Source organism: Sylvia atricapilla, chromosome 6 (genome assembly GCF_009819655.1).
Source record: "Sylvia atricapilla isolate bSylAtr1 chromosome 6, bSylAtr1.pri, whole genome shotgun sequence".
NCBI classification, from domain to species: domain Eukaryota; kingdom Metazoa; phylum Chordata; class Aves; order Passeriformes; family Sylviidae; genus Sylvia; species Sylvia atricapilla.
In genome coordinates this window covers 30,453,592-30,471,766 of record NC_089145.1, presented here as the reverse complement: position 1 = coordinate 30,471,766, position 18,175 = coordinate 30,453,592, and the positions used below count along the sequence as shown (strand labels likewise).

The following is an 18,175-nucleotide window of genomic DNA, read 5'->3' as shown; positions in this document are numbered from 1 at the left end:
CATGTGTTCCAGAAGTAGATTTCCATTTAGTCACCTGTTGCAGGAATGAAGACATGATTTATTGGAGGCTGAGCAATTCCAGACTGAGCCCTTGGGCCCACAGGGCCCGTAGGCCTCTGTGGCGCAGAAGAAATTATTAACTTCTGACGTTAAGGTGTTCCGGGCAATAATGAGGTTTGATATGCAGAATTGTGGCTCTGATACTTTAACCACCTTAAGACCAAGATTGTTTACATATTTTGTGTAACCTGTAATGTCAACTACAGTCTGGACGTGTTGTTGCTCTGTCCAGCCTCCTATTACTATAGGGATCCCTCAGTTTTGTTACAGTCACCTAGGAATTTGTTTTAACAAATTTCTTACATTTCTTTTGGCGACAGCCATTTTGTCTTACTTGTTTCTGTTCCTTTTTTTAAAAAAAAAAAAAAAAAAGTAAGACCTTTTAAAAGGTACGTGAAGATTTCTATAGCCCTCACCCAAAGTTAAAATGGAAACATAGAAGCTACTGTCCTTAGGATATGGAACTTACTGGCAGAATGGCTGGGTAGTGACTGGGTACTGGCCGAGAGTAATGATTGGTGGCCCAAAGTCTAGTTGGAGGCCAGTACCTAGTCATGTACCCCAGGGATCAGTACCAGCTCCAGCCCTGTTTAACATCTTCATTGATAATCTGGATGCTGGCAGCAGGTTTGCAGATGACACAAAGTTGGGATGAGTGGTTGATATGTTAGAGGGTCGTACTTCCATCCAGAAGGACAGTAAAAGGCTGGAGAAATAAGCTAGCCAACTTGTCTCTGAAGCCAAGACCTACTGATTTTGGTAAGAGTTTTCATCATTCTAATTAAAATACTTCATGCTTCTATTTGACAAATATGAAGAAAAAAGTTATGCTTAACTTGTGTTAGGTATTAGTGTAACAAAATAATGACAACAGTTGTTGCCTTTCATTGGGAAAAGTAAATTTTAATTACTGGGGTTTTAAATTAAATCCATTGAGATATCCTGTACTCTAAGGCACAGAAGAAGTGCTGCCTTTTTCTTTTGGAAATGTAAGATGAGATTATTGACATACAGGGGGTTTTGCACATTTAATTGGTATTCATAGCTTTTACAAATTTTAGGACTATAATTACAGACTTGACAGTGGGGTAAAAATTTAGTATTCTTTTAAAAGGTATGCACTGTTTTGGCTTCAGCAAATTCTTTAGTAGTTTGTAACACATATATTTGTATAGAAAAGTTTTAAAGCAAATGAGCCACTTTTAGACCCAATTTTTGTTTTCCTGATATTTCTGGCATCATAGAAATATATGAAGTTTTGCAAAGTAATGAGATTTTTAAAAAACAGTTCCATAGGAATGTTTTTATTTACAGAGAGGAGGAACAAAATAGCCAAGACTGCTCTGCAAGTCATTAAAATACCTAAAAATGTAATTCATGTCTTCTCTGTACTAGATTTGTAGTAGTATCTTCAGCTTGTCAAAAAGCATGCAATAAAATAGGAAAAGCAAGTTCTCCAGTTATACTTCATTCCAGCCCCCTGCTCTGACTCCTTACATTGTTTTTGATTTTAGGTCTGCTCTTCTGTAGCCATCTGTTCACTTCCTAAAATAGCACTGCTTGTGTCTCAATTTAGAACTTTTCTCATTATCCATAATACATTTTAAGTTCCCTTTGAATGATACTCATTTTGATACTGAGTTCTTTAATGCACTGCTGAATATGTATATGTTAAGTAGTTGAAAAGCAACTTTACATTCATAATTGCACCAAAATGTTTTGGTTGTCAAACATTAGAAATAATTCTTGGTTTTCAGTGTTTTCTGTTTTTGTAATTGTTTTGCATTGTTCTGAGTATAACTTTGGAATTAGTCAAACACTAAATTATAAATACACTAGCAAGCTGGAAAATGGTAGCACAAAGTCACACAGTAATTCCGGACTGATCCTATGTTTGCAGTGATTCAAGGTGATATGCAAGTCTCATGACTGCTGCTGGACTTGTGATGGACTAGAGTAGATAAGAGCCCTATCTTTGTAAGGGCACTAATTTGCTTTTCCTCTCTCCAAGCATTGATTTCCTGTGCTTTCTATCATGCTATCTTTCATGTCTCTAATTTTCTGTAATGATTTACAGGCTTTGACAGCTCTAATTTTGTAAAATTCACTTGAAGTTGGTCATCAGGTTGAAAAGGAAAGGAAGAAAAAAAGAAAGTGTTAGGAAGGAAACACGAGAAGGAGAAAATGCAATTAGGCAGAGAAATGGATGGACAGAGTTTAAGTAATTTTGATAGGCAAAAGTAGGCAGCATTATTGAAGAATTTTAAAAACGTCTTTAGTATGGCTGTCAGATTTTTTTCTGTCATAGAAATGCTGAAAGCCTTATTCACTGTTGAGAGTAATAAATGTTGACACTTTAAAATGTTTAGTTGCTTACCTGCTCTATTTATGGAAGAGCTCTTTGGAGGAGCAAAATGCCCTTTCTCAATGAACTGGTGAAGTTGTAAATGTGGGCTTTGGTTGTTTAATAGTGATTATGTTGACAGTTTTCACTAAGACATTTAGATATTTTTTTTTCTCGGGTACTTAGGAACATTTTCAATCTCTGTTATGATTTCTTATTACACTTGTGTAAATACCCAGAAATCATTTGTGGAATTCATAAAAACTGCATAGCAAACATGGATGTCATGCATACCTATAAATTTTAAGACCTCATTTATTTTTTTAAAAATATTGATTTTAAGAAAAATTGCAGAATAAACTGAGAAAATGTGCAATCCGTTTGGTCTCCTGTTCACTCAAGAGCCCATTTAAGGGGGAGTTTAATAATGTTGCAGATCTCAGAATACACTAAAAAAAAAAAAAAAAAGAAAAAAGAAAAAAAAAATTGCTAGAAAAGTGTTTTCTTTCTCTGTTAAATTACCCTGATGTCCATTTCTGTTTTTATAATCTTCAAATGGCTTGTTTAAAATGTAACAGCTCAAAGGTTTCAGTAAGGCCAAAAGTAATTATATAATGACAGAAAATTACACCAAACTTTTCAACGGCATATGCCATTTGTATCTATTTTTGTTGGCATTTGTGAACATGAGGATTGCTGATGGCGTGGTAAAAAGTAACAATAGTCCTGTCATTCTAGCCATCCTTCCCCTCATTGTTGATCAAGCAAGAAGAACTCAGAGCAAATAAGGAAAATCAGTATACATTAATGATATACATTAATGATTTAGAGTTTCAGAACAGCCACAAGAACATTATTCTTGATAGGGCTGTAACTGTGGCAAGAAATGAGCCCAGACAATGGCTCATAACATCTTTAGCCTTCCTGACTGAGACAGCCACACGTATACACAGCCTGAGACCGGATCCAAGCTTGTAATGCTGAGTGCTGCAGTGTGCCACCAGGCAGAGGCACCAAACACAGGGAGTCAGGCAGGAGGGATCTGTGGTTGTCTGGGAATCCTGTTCCTGTGGGCTCTGTCGACAGGAACCTCTCAGGATTGCTCTCCTCGTCTCATTTGCAGGACTACTGTCTTGGCTGGGTGTGTAGGACAGAAACTAGTGATGGAGAACCCTTGGCAGGGTGCTCCACGTTGCCATGTTACAAATGTGGCAACTGCTGGGTTTCTTTTGAGCTGCAAGAAATTTCCATGGAGTGTGTTCATACGGGGTGTCATTCTCCTACGAATGCCAGCATGGCTTGGTATGGTCCTGACAGCTGATTGATTGATTTGATTCATTGCCTGGATAAGCAAACATATGAGACATGACAGGCTGTATAGGCTTTAAAGACTTCTCCCATTTTGTTGCTTGCTGTAGGCTTAGAGTTAAATATAGTTAAAGGTTTGGAATCAGCGAAGAGAGGGAACTAAAGGTTAGGAATAAGGAATCAAATATCAGTGTGACAAGATTACTTCCTGTTGAAGAGAAGAAAAAGATTATTTTTCTTATTTACATCAAATGAACAGGGACAGCAAGAAAATTACAATTTTGTCATTTTGACAATTTTAGGAATAGAAGTGACTGTGAGTCCCTGAAAGATGAAGTAAAGTAAATCAGCAGCAAGATAATGCCAAAAGTTATGTTTAGGTAGCAAAGAAACAGGAGAAATAATCTAGGCTACCGAATTCATCAGTAGTTCTAATTTCATTGTAACTAATAAGAAACAAAATTTTGAGCATAGCTAAAATACAGAAGCTCAAAAGAGAGTCCACTACAAATGGAATGATAGGAGCAAATGTGCTTAAACGCTTGGAGGAGCATTCAAAGGAGGAAATGTTGGGCTACAGTTCCCTGGGCTCATGTCAGATGAGGGTTGCGTAGAGCTGGAAGGCACCTCTATTACTGCCTTACACCTGCTATTAAAGTAAGCACATTTTAAACTAAAAAAATATTTTATATGCAATCCGTGATTTGCCACATAGAATTGTTGTTTAAAATATCTCATTGTAAAAGCATAGCAAGATTCCAGAAAGGGAAATGAACAGCAAGCTTCACCCTGAAGTCAAGGACCAACAATCAAGACTTGGTTTTCTTGAATGTTGCAACTCTGTAAGTGAGCATAAAGGAAGGTACATAAATGTAAAGCTTACTCCTGGTGTAATTTTTTAGCTTATTTTTAGTCTCCCTGGTTTTATTTTCTGTATTTCAGGTTTGGTGGAGCATGTGTCAAGTGGTATAGGAAGCATGACTTGTAGTACTCTGGAATCATTTGAGATTGTAATTTTAATAATTAGTTGAATGAGTGAGTGATGAAAACACTTAGCATTTAAACTGATTTTTCAGGTTTTTCACAGCTTGCAGAGATAATTGGCTTAGTTCCAACTATTTGCAGCTTTTTCAGGATCCTCCCAGCTGGAAGAAATGACAAGAGGCTTTGGTTCCCATTTTCAAAGTTTATTCATAAGCATTAGGAACAGATGTGTGAAAACAAATGAACCTGAGATGAAGGATTGATGATGTTAGTTAAAAGTCATAAAATGTGGTCAGTTCCAGAGCTGTTAGAATAGGCACAGTTTATAAGCATAATGTTAAACAAAACATAAAAAAGTTTAACTCATATGGAAAGATTTTAGAGATTGGGGGGTAAGGGATAAACCTCTGGTTTTTTTAGAGTTATTTCATGAACTATAGGCCTTTTGGTTAGAAATCCTTTCCTCCCATGACACCTGAATGGAACTTGCCCCTCTATGATCTTCACCACTGTTAGAGATAGCAGTGAGTGAAACGTAAACAATATTGAGAATCCTGTTTGTTAGACTCTGCACTTTCCTGTGTGGGATTTGATATCAGCAGTTTTTTGTGGATGGCAGGTCAGTGTTCTGGAAAGACCTATGGTACATTTCCAGATCATTTTGCAGAAACAGTTTCCCACTGCTGATGACAACTGCGGAGCCCTGGGAAGCCAGCAAAAAATCTGAAACAGCATGACTAGTTCAGCTTGGTGTGAATGTGACTGTACTTCTTCCAGGAGCTTGAAGTTCTCTAGATGCCTTTATGCCACTGCAAATCTGAGCTAATAAGCTGTGTTATGGGTGAGTTGGCACCACATGAAGTTAGCTTAGGTGTATCTGTCATGGTGTTCCCTGACCTAAGCTTATACAGTGGTGTTAGAGTGTATAGAGTCAGTGAATGTTGGTCAGGATTTCGTATATGTGCCTCAGTGCTAATCCTGCTGTGTATCCAAGCTAGTGTTGGTGGTGCTAATATGCTGTCTCTGCCTGATGGTCTAGATTTAGACAGGCTTTTTGATTCAAACAGAGCTCTTTTGCCAATCAAATGCTGCAAGTGGGCAAGTAAAACCTACCAGAAACAGTGTGGGGTTGAACCCAGTGAAGAGAATGGGCTCTGTTGGTTGATATGTTGTGCATGCTCAGTAATAGCTGTCTGCAGGGCTGTTTCCCTCCACTACCTGAGGTATTATTTTGCTTCTGATAATGGAGAGTTGATTGTAGAAAGAAAACAATATGGAGGTAGATGCTTTTAAAACAAGCAGTGGGATTTATTGTAATACATTTTGGTTTTTCTTCACCACTTCTGCTCTTGGATGTTTGTTGCTTTTTTTTTTTTTTTTTTTCTGGGGAGAGTTGAAAATCGCTCCTTAAAGTGTTTCTATTTTGAAACTGTCTGTTTTGTACTGCCACTAGTTTTAAGGAGGCTTAAGAGTACTAGTAGAAAAAGGATATCTTAAGAAGTACTTATATTTTGGACAAAGAAGAACTGTCCTATTTTTAAGGATTATTGCAAGCACTTTTATAATACTGGTTTTTTCCACTTTCATGAAGAATTTTCCCATAAACTATCAAGAATTCACATTTAATGATTTGAAAATCCTAAACATATCGATATAATTTATTTCATAATGAGATTTAGGGAAAAATAGAGTAAAATAGTTACATTGTCATCTAAACAGTATTTATTTATACTAAATATATTAGTAGTTCTATAAAATTACTTTTTACTCATATTCTCATTTTACGTTATTAAATTATATTGATTTGCTTATTTTATCTTCTTCTTTTGAAATCTAATAATTTGAAAATCCCTTTGCATGAATGGGCATCCTTATATCTAATAAGTAAATACCTGCAACTGAATTTTAATGTCAACATCTTTTCATCATCTCTGCTAACAGTACAAAATTATGCCTTTTATACCTCAGTGTTATGTTTGTAGGGTTCAGTTCAGAGCTTTGCATATACAGTTGTGCTGAATAAATGGTTATTGTGTAATTGCTTATAGGAGACTTCTGTCCCAGGTGATTCCTTCAGCAAGCAAACTGCAGGGGACAGATATGTCAGACTAGGCCCAGGAGCTAATTTTATCTAAAAAATAAGAGATAATGTCTTTTTCTTCAAGTCCTTGCTTGTAGTGGAGTAGTTTACAATACATGTTTGTGTTCTGGTTTATGTGCTAACTGGCATTATTTTGCTATGATTACACCTTCAGGCTTTGAAGTCTTAGAGCTTTATGTGATTTAACACTATTCAGTCTGGAGTTGCACTTGATTGTCACTGGGATTTCTGCAGTTTTATTAGCCCACTATTACGTTTGGCATTCTGTTTTCTTCTAATTTCTGTGGATCTTGGCTTGCATCATTCCCTTGGTCCAGGACTGTTGATGACCTTTAGCTGCTTTTACTTGAACTCAGAAGATGAACCCGGAATCCTCAGTAAAACAGCTGGCTTTGTGATCTGATCCTGGATCTCTTCCAGCTCCATACCTTGTCTATGTGTTTCCCATGTGCCTTCCTGTAATCTTCCTTGGAAGTCCTGCAGTGCGTGGCTCTTCCTTGGAAGTCCTGTGGTGCATGGTTGTACATCTGGATTCAGGTCTATGCTCAAGCCATAGATACAATGACTAGGGGAATCATGGAATCAGAGTGGTTTGATTTGGAAGGGATCTTAAAGATCATCTCATTCCATCCTCCCTGCCATGGGCACCTTCCACCAGACTAGGCTGCTCAGAGCCCCATCCAACCTGGCCTTGAACATTTCCAGGGATGGAGCATCCACAACTTCCCTGGGCAACCTGTGCCAGTGCCTCACCACTCTCACAGTAAAGAATGTCTTTCTATTATCCAATCTAAAACCTACTCTCAGTTTAAAGCTGCCCATCATTGCCTATCACTACATGCCCTTGTAAAAATTCCCTCTTCCTCTCTCTTGTAGCCCTCTTCAGGTACTAGAAGGTGCTATAACATTTCCTTCTCAGAACCTTCTGTTGCCCAGGCTGAACACCCCAGCTGTCTTAGCCTGTCTTCACAGGATAGGTGCTCCAGCCCTCTAACCAACTTGGTGGCCTTCCCCTGGACTCATTCCAACAGCTCCTTGTCCTTCCTGTGCTGGGGATCCCAGAGCTGGATGCAGCACTGCAGGTGGGGTCTCAGCAGAGTGGAGTGGAGGGGCAAATTCCACTCTCTGGCCCTTCTGGCCACACTGTTTTAATGCAGCCCAGGACACAGTTGGCTTCCTGGCCTGTGAGTGCGCACTGTCAGCTGGGGTGTGACATGGACATTGCACAATATGTGGCTCAAGAAGTACAAAATACCTTCTATTTTTTCCTGCCCTTCTTTACTGTGTGTTTTTGAGGTGGCTTCTTTTAACAGCATCTGACAGGCTATGTTGAACAGTGCAGAAAATACCTTAGTTTCCTCAAGGATGAAGAGTTACCTGATTTCTGGTGTCTGGGGCTATGTGAGACATGAGCAGAAGGAAGACAGGATGCTGAGGCCTTGGGGGGTCTGTGGGCTGGTCCTGGAGGATTATCTACCTATCAGCAGGTCTATATGCATTTAGTTGTGCAGCAGTGCAAGGAGAGGTGTTGTTCCAAGCCATAATGTGAAGTTTCTTAAATCCTGTCAATATTGAATGATGCAAGCCTGTGGTTCTAGGTCCCTAATACTGGAGCAGGCACAGGAGTGGTTCACATAAATGCAGCGTTTATGGATAGAATATATCATTAGGAAAATGGAGTATAGTTTTTCATGTGATTATTGTGGTTCTTAATCAAGCTGGAAGATAATATGTGAAATGTGTTAGCACCTTGCATTGGCATGCATTGTCATATTTAAAAGTGCATCTAGCTGAGACTGGTTGTATACTTGGTCAGCCTGCTCTGCAAGCAAGGATCCATTTAAGATATTAAAATGGGCATATGTAAGATGCTGTAAATAATTTCACGTGGTGTTAACTAAGATATTAAGCACATTCTTTTCCTGAACTAAATTGCATACAAGAAAATGAAGTTTAGAGATAAGAATTTTATCTTTTTTGAGGTATTGATAAAACTCAGACATCCTTTAAAGAAATCAGAAAAGCTGACAATCAAGACCTCCTTGTAAAGGCTGCCCTTTAAAGGAAAGATTCTCAACATCTGCTCTAATTACAGATGTTCTAACCTGTAATAGAAGTAAACATTTCAGAGAAGTCTAAAATGAGATAATACTTTTCAAAGATACTTTGCTTTTAGTTGTTGTTTTAACTCTTCTCTTCCCCTCTCTTGCCTTCTATACCTTTCCTTCACATCCTGGAATTTTTTTATGGTTTTATAGTGAAAGAAGGAACAACACAAACATCTTGCTGGAAATACATGGTGGGAAAAAAAAAAAAAAAAAGCAAAACACACAAAACACAAATGAATTTATCTCCAATAACAAGAGCCCAAAGAAAAAAAATCCATCAAGTGCTTAGTATTCATAGCTTCAAGGAACTTAATTTTTTAATTGGGTAGAAACCATTGTAAGTGTTGCTAATGCTGCATCTCCAAAGAGTTGAATGTCTTCAATGGTTTGATGTTTTTTTCCAAAGTTCACCTGATTAGTGCAGTGATCACACTGACAGTGGGATGGAATTGAAACTCAGGCTTGGTAAATATTAGATTAAAACCCAGTGCAGAATTTGTAGCCTAAGGCAGCACAAATATTGTAAAATTTAAATGATAAATCATTTGAGAGAGGCATAACCCAATAGATTAATGGATGCACAGAAAAAAATGCCTCATTTAATTGCTGTTAGAAAATGGGAGAAACCCTGGGGGGGTTTAGAAGTTCATAGCCTTCAGAGAAACTCTAACATAGATTTTACAACATTAGCTACTGTGGTGCAGAATGCTTCAGGTCTTCCAGAGCAATTTCTCTGTCATTTCATCTATCCTTAAATCTGTTGAGAACGAGTCTGTGCTTTCCTTGCCCTCACTGTTCTTATAGAAGGATTGTGAGGGCTCACTTCTCTAACACTTGGAAAATTTATGCTCTGTTTCTTATGATTTCCTCACAGTTATATTTCTTCTGCCATAGTATTCTTTTCTCCATCTGTAATTGATTTTGATGTTCTATTTAACCACAGCAGCTACCATCTAATGCCTTTTTTTTTGCTAAGCTGATCAAGAAAGGTCTTTTCACTTCCCCTGCAATCTTACTTTTCTTTATCATTTCAACAGCCCTTCTTTGCATCTGGTTTACAAGTGACATTACTGCTTCTCTGTTTTCTAGAAAAAGAAAAATCATAGATTCACATGTCCAGCTTGTATTTCTGCTTTATGATAGTCCTGTTTTTCAGTAGGTCACCTGAAGCTTTCCCTTCTGTTGTTCCAATACCTTAGCTCCTTTTTTATAATAGTACTTCTTTGTTAATCTGTGAGGATACCATTCTGGATTTATATGGTGATAGCAAATGGCATTTAGATCACAAGTTCTTAGGAAATCATCCTGCCTTATATCTGCTACTTGCAGACAACATATTTTCTAGGCAAAAAAAGCATGTGCAGTTTGCATGGAGACTCGTAGTTCTTTTTATTCTGCAAATACGTCAGAGATTTGTGTGCAGATATGCAAATGGTATAAGTGCTGCTCTTAAAATTAATTAGCTGTCTTCTTTGATAGATCTGGAGAAGGTGCTACAAAATTTCTGTAATGTGCCATCTGTTTTATGTATGTTTTCTGGTTGACATGCACTCAAAAAATGTGACAGTAGCAGAAAAAAAAGGCAGCATTATTTATCTCTGGTGTTACTTTCCATGGAACCCATGAAATACCTTGAAATCATTTTAATATTAAGAGAATCAATCTTCTGGTGCTTTCTCCTTCCTTTGCTTTCTGTAAAGTATGCCATTTAGGACAGGAATTCTGTGTTTGCAGGAGAACACGCTTTTAAAGAGAGATGTTTTAAGGTCTGAAAAAAAATTCTGTTACCTTGCTATATCCTAAACCCTAAAACCCTAAGCTTGCATAGCAGAGTTGATTTCTTGAGGTCAACGATACGTATAATAGGTAAAGAAGATGCTTGCTACCTTGTGTATAAGGTTGGGCCTGTAAAACCAAAATATTTGTATCCTGAAATGTTTGCATGCAGTACATGGAACAGAACCACCTGAATCTTGAACAAGACTTCTGAATAATGTTTGTTGCAAGCAAAACCAGACTGAAATACAACTCTATGCTAGACCAGTACTTCTCAGAACATCCCAAGTGTACTAAGTATTTTTTATATTTATTAACCACTGAATGAATCTGTTATAAGGCCTAAATACATAAAATGAGCCTGTAAAAAGAGGGGTAAAGTCTTGTCAAAAGTACTATGGGTAGATGAAGAGGTCCTAAGGAAAAGAACTGAACGAAGGAGATATTATTGCTGAAAGACAAAAAATATGTAAGAAACCGACACATTTGTACTTTATACTTCAATGCATACTGTTCAAGGCTGTGGTAGTCCATGTGTTTGCAAACTAATAGTGCAGCAATGACTGCCTTCATAAACGCAACATTTTGTTGTCAAGCTGATTTTTATCAACAGGTAGTCACAACTAATCTAAAAGCAGTTCTGAATTCTGGGAACCAAGGGGAAAATCTGCCAGGTAATAGGCGTTTTCTGGGATCGCATATTTAGATATGGGGGAAGTAAACTTAATTTTTAATTTTCTTTACCAAACTATAGATTTGTTCATTTTTTGAGGGTGGATATTGCATTTTTTCTAAATCATACAGATATGAAAATCACTGCTATCAGCTGTAGATTTGGAGGTGAGTTAATCTAAAGAAGGCTCTTTATTGGGGGTACTCTCTGTGGGATAAGAGATAAAGTGACATTTTTAAAGAGCTACATGGTTTTCAAATTGTAGGACATTTTAAAAATAAAATTAAAACAAGGATACATTTCACAACAGATTATTAACAACCTGCCTCTACTTGAAGAAAATACTACGTTGCCCTCATAGTTAAAAGAGCTCATTTTGGAAATCAACAGGCTAATAGTCTATTTCTTTTCAGTATGGTCTCATTTAAAACCCTGCTAAAAGAAAGCAAAGGAAAAAAAATCACATGGACAAATTTAGAAGTTCACAAATGCCAAGTGGGAAGGCTTCACAACTGCTGTAAATTGGATGTTTGCACATTAGAGTGTGAATGCTGATTTTAACCTTTCCACTGGGATTTTTGTATGCTGTGTAATTGACAGGTGAGAACTATATTCCCTTATTAGCTTCCCACCTCTGTTACTTCCTAGGCACAAGACTAGACAGGGGTCAGAAACAGAACATCAGTAATAGAAACCAGGAGCTGGAAGTAGGATGAATGTTGGGAAAATTGGAGCTATTGCTAAATCCTGTTTGCTGTGATGAATGTAACAGCTCACTTGGAAGTCAAACTGTTCAATGCATGTTTAGGGATTTTGCCTTACTGTGATGTTTTTTCAGAATGTGTGTTTTGTTCAGTTGATGCCTGTGATATTTGTGCCAATATTTGGTGTGTTGAGAACATTTCTGGCACCTTACAGACTGTCATTGTACGTGCAATACTCCATGGAGCAAATGTACTTTAGGACACTATTTTTGTTGTCATTTGCCATGTCTCTAAGGAAGTACCTGTGAGGGGTCTCTGCACTTGATGTATATGTAGAGAGGAACAGCTAAGAGTTCTGTATGTCTCCAAAAACTGTCCACTGAACAATGCTTAAAATACTAGATTTTATAAAGTTTTGAAGAGTGAAAAATTAAAAACTTAAAATTTGAAGCAAGACAATAAAATCCTGTATGGGGGTTGTAATCATATAGATGTCCTATGCAAAAGTATCCCTTGATTGTGCTTCAGAGAGAAGTTAGGCATGGCCTGTGTACTACAATTTATGGCTGTGATGCAAGTTTTCTTTCTACATTTAATTCCATCAAACCTTAAAGCACCGTTGGTCACCCTGATACTTCTGCTGTACCATCACAGTTTCACTCTCCTGCTTAAAATAAACAGCTTGTGTTTCAAATTAGGTATATGTTATTTTTAAATATGTGCAGTGTTGATTTAAAGTTTTCTAAGCTGTGAGAAATGGAGTACCTGCTCTGCTTGATTGCTTCCACCTTGCATTTATTGCTGAACATTTGTTTTATTTATTTAGTGAGAGTTTGCAAGGATGGGAAGGGACATAGCTGTGCTAGTATGCCGACCAAGTGCTTATTCCAGCCTATTCCAATGAATTATTTCCACTCACTGAAAACTCTACTGTGCTATCCAGACAAGTAATTTTAGTTAATACTAACATTTGACTATAACTGCCAATAAACTATTGGAATTCTTGTGTGTTAAAATGAGGTTTGGAATTTTTTACGTTTATCTGAAGCATGTGTGTTTTTTAAATCTGGCTAGAATAGTACTCTCAGAAGAGACTTGCTTACCAGTTTGTAGCTTTACATTGTTCTAACTCTTCTACCATCAAAGAAGAAAACCAGGGAGACCAGGTCTATACATTTTTCAAGGATAGAATATCTTTGTAGATATTTGATGTTGAGTTAGTCTTTTTAGAAAATGGTTTTATTGCCCAGGTCTGCTAAGTAGACAGAAGGTTTGCAACTTTAAAATTAATTTAAAAAAAGAGTGTTAAAATATTGGATTTATTTTGTGACAAGTAAAACAAGGGCTGTCTCTGGCAACTCTAGGCATTAATTTTAAACATTTATTTGAAACACATTTTGTGTTTTAAACATGATGAGTTACAGATAAATAGTGGCCAGTTTTATTGATTAGATAATTTTATATTGTCACTTTTCATTTCCCCTTTAAAAACTTTTGAGGTAATGACACTAGTTTTTCCTCAATTATCACTGTGATTGTTTTCCATGAGGAGATTGGAGGAGACACTAGAGAAATGCTGCAGGTTTAGATTCAATATTTAATGCTTAAAAAAAGGTTGATTTGTCAGTAGTAAAAAAACATTGTAGAGCATAATTTTTATTCATGATGTATTGTGTTAGCATAGGAGATACGTTGATACATTCATTGGTAGTGTAGTATTTATGACAAGACTGTAGGTAAAATTTCCTGTTTGCTGTTTTGTTGCCAAACTTGACAAGGAGCAAATATAAACTACCAAATATCAATGTAGGTGGGATTTTTTTCTCCCATAAAGTCTAGCATATAATTGTTTGTGATTCTGCTGATCTTGGACTTGCTTCCTTTAACTGAACAGTCAAGAGATCCAGTGAGGGGGGTCTTGGGTTCAGTGTAATGGGTGGGGATAGAAAATCTCCCCAGGGCTCAAGCAGCTCAGTCAGAGTGTCCCTGGCAATGGGAGAAGTGCTTGTGAACTCGGTACAGGGAACTTTCAGTTTGTTATTGAGGCAATGATTAAGTTGTCATGGGAGGAGCAAGCTGGGGGTCTGGGCTTAGTTAGCACAGGTAGTTGTTGTTTAAAATGAAGATCTGAGACAAGTACCTCAAAGATGAGACCCCAAGTGAAAGACTGACAGCTTTCAGGGATTATGTGCAGCGAACAATTCTTAGGTACTGTTTTCAGAGACAGTGGGTAAGAGAAGCTCAGGGTATCAATTGGTTATTACAAGTGTTGTGGTGAATGTTTTCAACACTTGACAAGAGCCTCTCTTACCATCACAAACTGTCAGGCTTTGTCTGAGGGCCAGGGCTAGTACCTGTTCCATTAGCTATGCCAGCCTCCTCTTCTGGGATGCTTTCTTCCAGTACTTGTCCTTCCCAGCAGACTTAACAGGTTTCACACTTGTGAGATGCATTGCCAGTGAGAGGTACTAGTAGAAACATTTTGCAGTTTTGTAGTATGTTAGGTAGGTCTGTCGCTGTATGTGTTGTAATCTGTGAAAACAATGTATTTTGGGAATGATTTGCATTTTCTTGATGGTGGTGATGCACATGACAGATGTAAATTAAAGAGTATTTTGCATTTAGAGAGGAAGAAGTAGGAACACTTGCTTTTGCAGATGATTTGAAATACATCCCTGCTCAGCAAATGTGAGGCTGTATTTTGTGTTGAGATGAGCAATAATGCATTTCTTCATGAACTTTGTCTCACAGATTATCTTGCCCATTAAGGGAAACTTACACTGATTTTTCCGTATTGCAACCTTTTTGTCCTTCAGAAAGTTTGCTGTAGTCAGAAAAAACTAATTCTTTTAAAATGATGTTTTAAAAGCATTTGTACCACTACTCTTTTTCCACTCCTCAAGCTGACTGTGGTGTTATTTAAGAGAAATGAGATGGCTTTTAGGATTGAGGTACATGTGCTGAGAGACATAGCCAAGAGAACAAATTTGGAGTTTGAGGTTTATGTCTCTTCTGGTTGGTTGTTTTTTTTTTTTTTTTTCCTTTTAATTAGTGAAGAAAATGAAAGCACACTAATACTCTTTTAAACTTCTGTGACATTTACTGTAATTTCAGTTATTACAGGAATTAGCTGCTTTACATGCACTTTCTAAGTTATTTATAAGTTGCTGGAATAAACGTTTGCTCTTAATTACTTGTTTTGGTTATTGCTCATGTTAAACATTTTTGCTAACCCGTGAGTAGCTATGAACTTAAATACATAGCAGCTCTCACTATTTCTGATTAAGTATATTGATCAGTGCATGATTAAAGACTCTCCTTTTAAGTGTATGGATAAATGTATATCTGTGCATCCACTCTCCGTGTTTGAGACTTACTGTGCCTCCAGGTGGATAAGTCATGAGGAGACCACCTCAAATTCATGCAGTTTATTTCTGCATAAACTGTGATAGAGTGTTTTTCACTTTCCACTGAGTTGAATTAGCTTTGAATTAGCTGGAACCTCAGTGAAAATCAGACTTTATGTATGAATGTTCAAATTCCACCCAACACTAAAAAGCATTGCTAGTAATCAAAAGAACTGTGTTCCGTTCTAAAATTTCCACTTTTTTTTTTTTTTTCCTATTCTATTTTGTTTGGTTTATTTTGTTTTGTTTTAATTTTATTTCTATTTTTTTTAGTGAGTGACAGTTGCTTCAGGAACCTTGCCGAGGATCGTAGTGGGATAAACCTTAAAGATCTGGTCCAAGACCCTTCTTTGTGAGTATCTGGCTCTTATTGCTAAGCAAAGAAAAGCTTCTTCCTGATATCCTTGTGAGTAGTTTTGTAATTATATAAAGAAGTAGTATGATGAAGTACATATAATGCTTTAGTGGTTTATGCTTGCCAAATTGTTAGTCTTTAATACAAGCAGGTATTATTAAAACCACCTTGTTTTTAATGTAATTCTGTTTGTGAAGTAACATCCAGAGAGCACATACAGTAAAGGGTGCAAGTCATCAGAGGTAACGGTGCATGCTGATATTTCTATAGAGGACTTGCATGCACATTTTTGCCTCACTTTTTTTTTTTTTTTTTTTTTTTTTTTTTTAAGGAGGAATTGCATATAAATTAGAATATTATTGGATAATTATGTTTTTGTCAGTTACCTTAACGTCTAGAATCTGTTTTCTTTGTATCTGATTTCATACAGCTGGTATTGGTTTCTTCCTCTGCTGCCTGTTTCAATTTAAGTATATGTGCACATGGTCTAAATTCTGCTTCACCTCAAAACTACTGGTCTTTATCTCACTATTGTATCTTTCTCTAAAATAAAATTCAATCTCATGAGCTCTGAGCCAGACTTGAAATTGTAGCAGACTTCTTTTGTGTTCAATTTTTTGTGGGTTTTTTTGTTTGTGGTTTTTTTTTCTCCTCTGTTAACTTTAGTACTGCTGAAAATATTCTTGGTAGTGTGTGTTTGTACTACTTGTTATCAGGGAAGGGAAAAAGAGAAAAAACAAATCTCTCTAGGATGAATGACTGTGTATTACACAGTGAGCTCTAATGTGATGGTTCTTGAAAGAGCAGATTCTTCAGAAAAGTTTGAGAAGTAGTGAAAAATAAGGTGTATTTGGCATCTTATTTCAGTTACAATTTATAGTAATTAAGTAGATGCAGAATTTATTTTGTCATGTTGCTATAGGTAAATGACATGTGTACATATACACACGTGTTCTTGGGCAATTTTGACATAGTGTATGTAACTGATGATTTATACATCTGAAACGATAAAGGTGCAAAGGACAAGTATAATTATTGCTTGATATGCGCAGAGTGAATGCAGTAGATAAATTTTTAATTACTGTTAAAGTGTTGAAGTTAAAGCTATTTTAAAGGTTTTCATTTTCAAAATTTTTCTGTTGAGTGGCATTTTTTTGAATATTTTTGGTTGGTTGATTTGCTTTGTTGATTCTTTTGTTTGTTTGCTTTAGAACTCTATGTGGGTTTTGGAGCTGCAGGTGGGCTTACATGCTACACCTAGTTTTGGGCTTGCACCTCTAGATTTTACTTTCAAAAGGTTCAATTGCCTTGCACCTCTAGATTTTACTTTCAAAAGGTTGAATTGCCTTTGCTGTAGAATGATCATTTTCTGTATTTTTTACCAGAAGTGATGGAATCTTTCCATTTCCTTGACTGTAGCTCACATGAAGAATATTGTAATGCATTATTGTAATGTTGAAAAGAAATTAATTGGATTGCTGTTTCTTATAGCATAAGAAGCATAAGAGATGCAATGTAGCCATTTCTGTCACTTTGAAAGACTGAATAAAGTCTCAATACATGTTAGGTTTCAAGGATTGCTTATGATACTTTGCTGTATGACAGATTATAGTGCAAGAAAAATGACTTTCTTTGTCCTATTATTCCAAATAATAAGAATGTATAGACTTGTGTTTGTCTTTCCAAATCAGTAGTCTTGCTGTTTTATGCCAGAGCACCTATTAAGAGTTCTTGCAAAGTATGTAATAGTGTGAGTGAATCTCCAAAATGAAGAAACTGTCCACGGCAATATTGTTCAACCCAGCCTTTTGTAGGTGTCTCTTAAGGTCCCATGGGATCTGAATTTTTTTGTTATGCAATAGGCAGCATTGGGATGAAGCATGAGAGTTCCAGACAAAGAGATGTTTTCCATCTTTTTTTTTTTAATAAAGAATAAAGTTTAATTTAAAAATCTTATGCTTATTTTGCTATGATTGATACCTGTATTATTATACCTGGAATTGTAAAATAGCATTTGATTAATCCTCTTACCAGTTTAATATTTACACTTCAGGATTTCTTTAGTGCTCGTTTGTGCTGTCTGTAGATGCACTGCCTCTTTTTCTTTGTAATCTTAGATGAAAACATTAGATTTACATAAAAAATTCTCATACTTTCTCTGCAAATGGCTCTGTCCCTCTTTGTTTGCCACTCTTGGCTCTGCAACAGACAACTTCTCTTTTGTTTTTGCAGAAGGCCTTTTTTGGACAATTGAAAGTGGGTTTTTACATTGAAATGAAACTATAAGATAGCATTGTTGAGTTTTCTTTCATTAATGTTTGATTTATATCAAGTATGCCTAATTGTCAGAGTAGT

The 18,175-nt window shown here is 36.6% G+C and overlaps 1 protein-coding gene across 13 annotated transcripts in view; it reads left to right on the top strand.

The window, feature by feature from the left end:
- Positions 1-18,175, top strand: part of GPHN (gephyrin) — a 274,586-nt gene that overhangs the window by 70,907 nt on the left and 185,504 nt on the right. For all 13 annotated transcript variants that reach the window (XM_066321405.1, XM_066321403.1, XM_066321399.1 and 10 more), the window contains exon 2: positions 15,739-15,817. In XM_066321405.1, the coding sequence (XP_066177502.1) occupies positions 15,739-15,817 (79 nt within the window). The remainder of the gene's footprint in view (positions 1-15,738; positions 15,818-18,175) is intronic.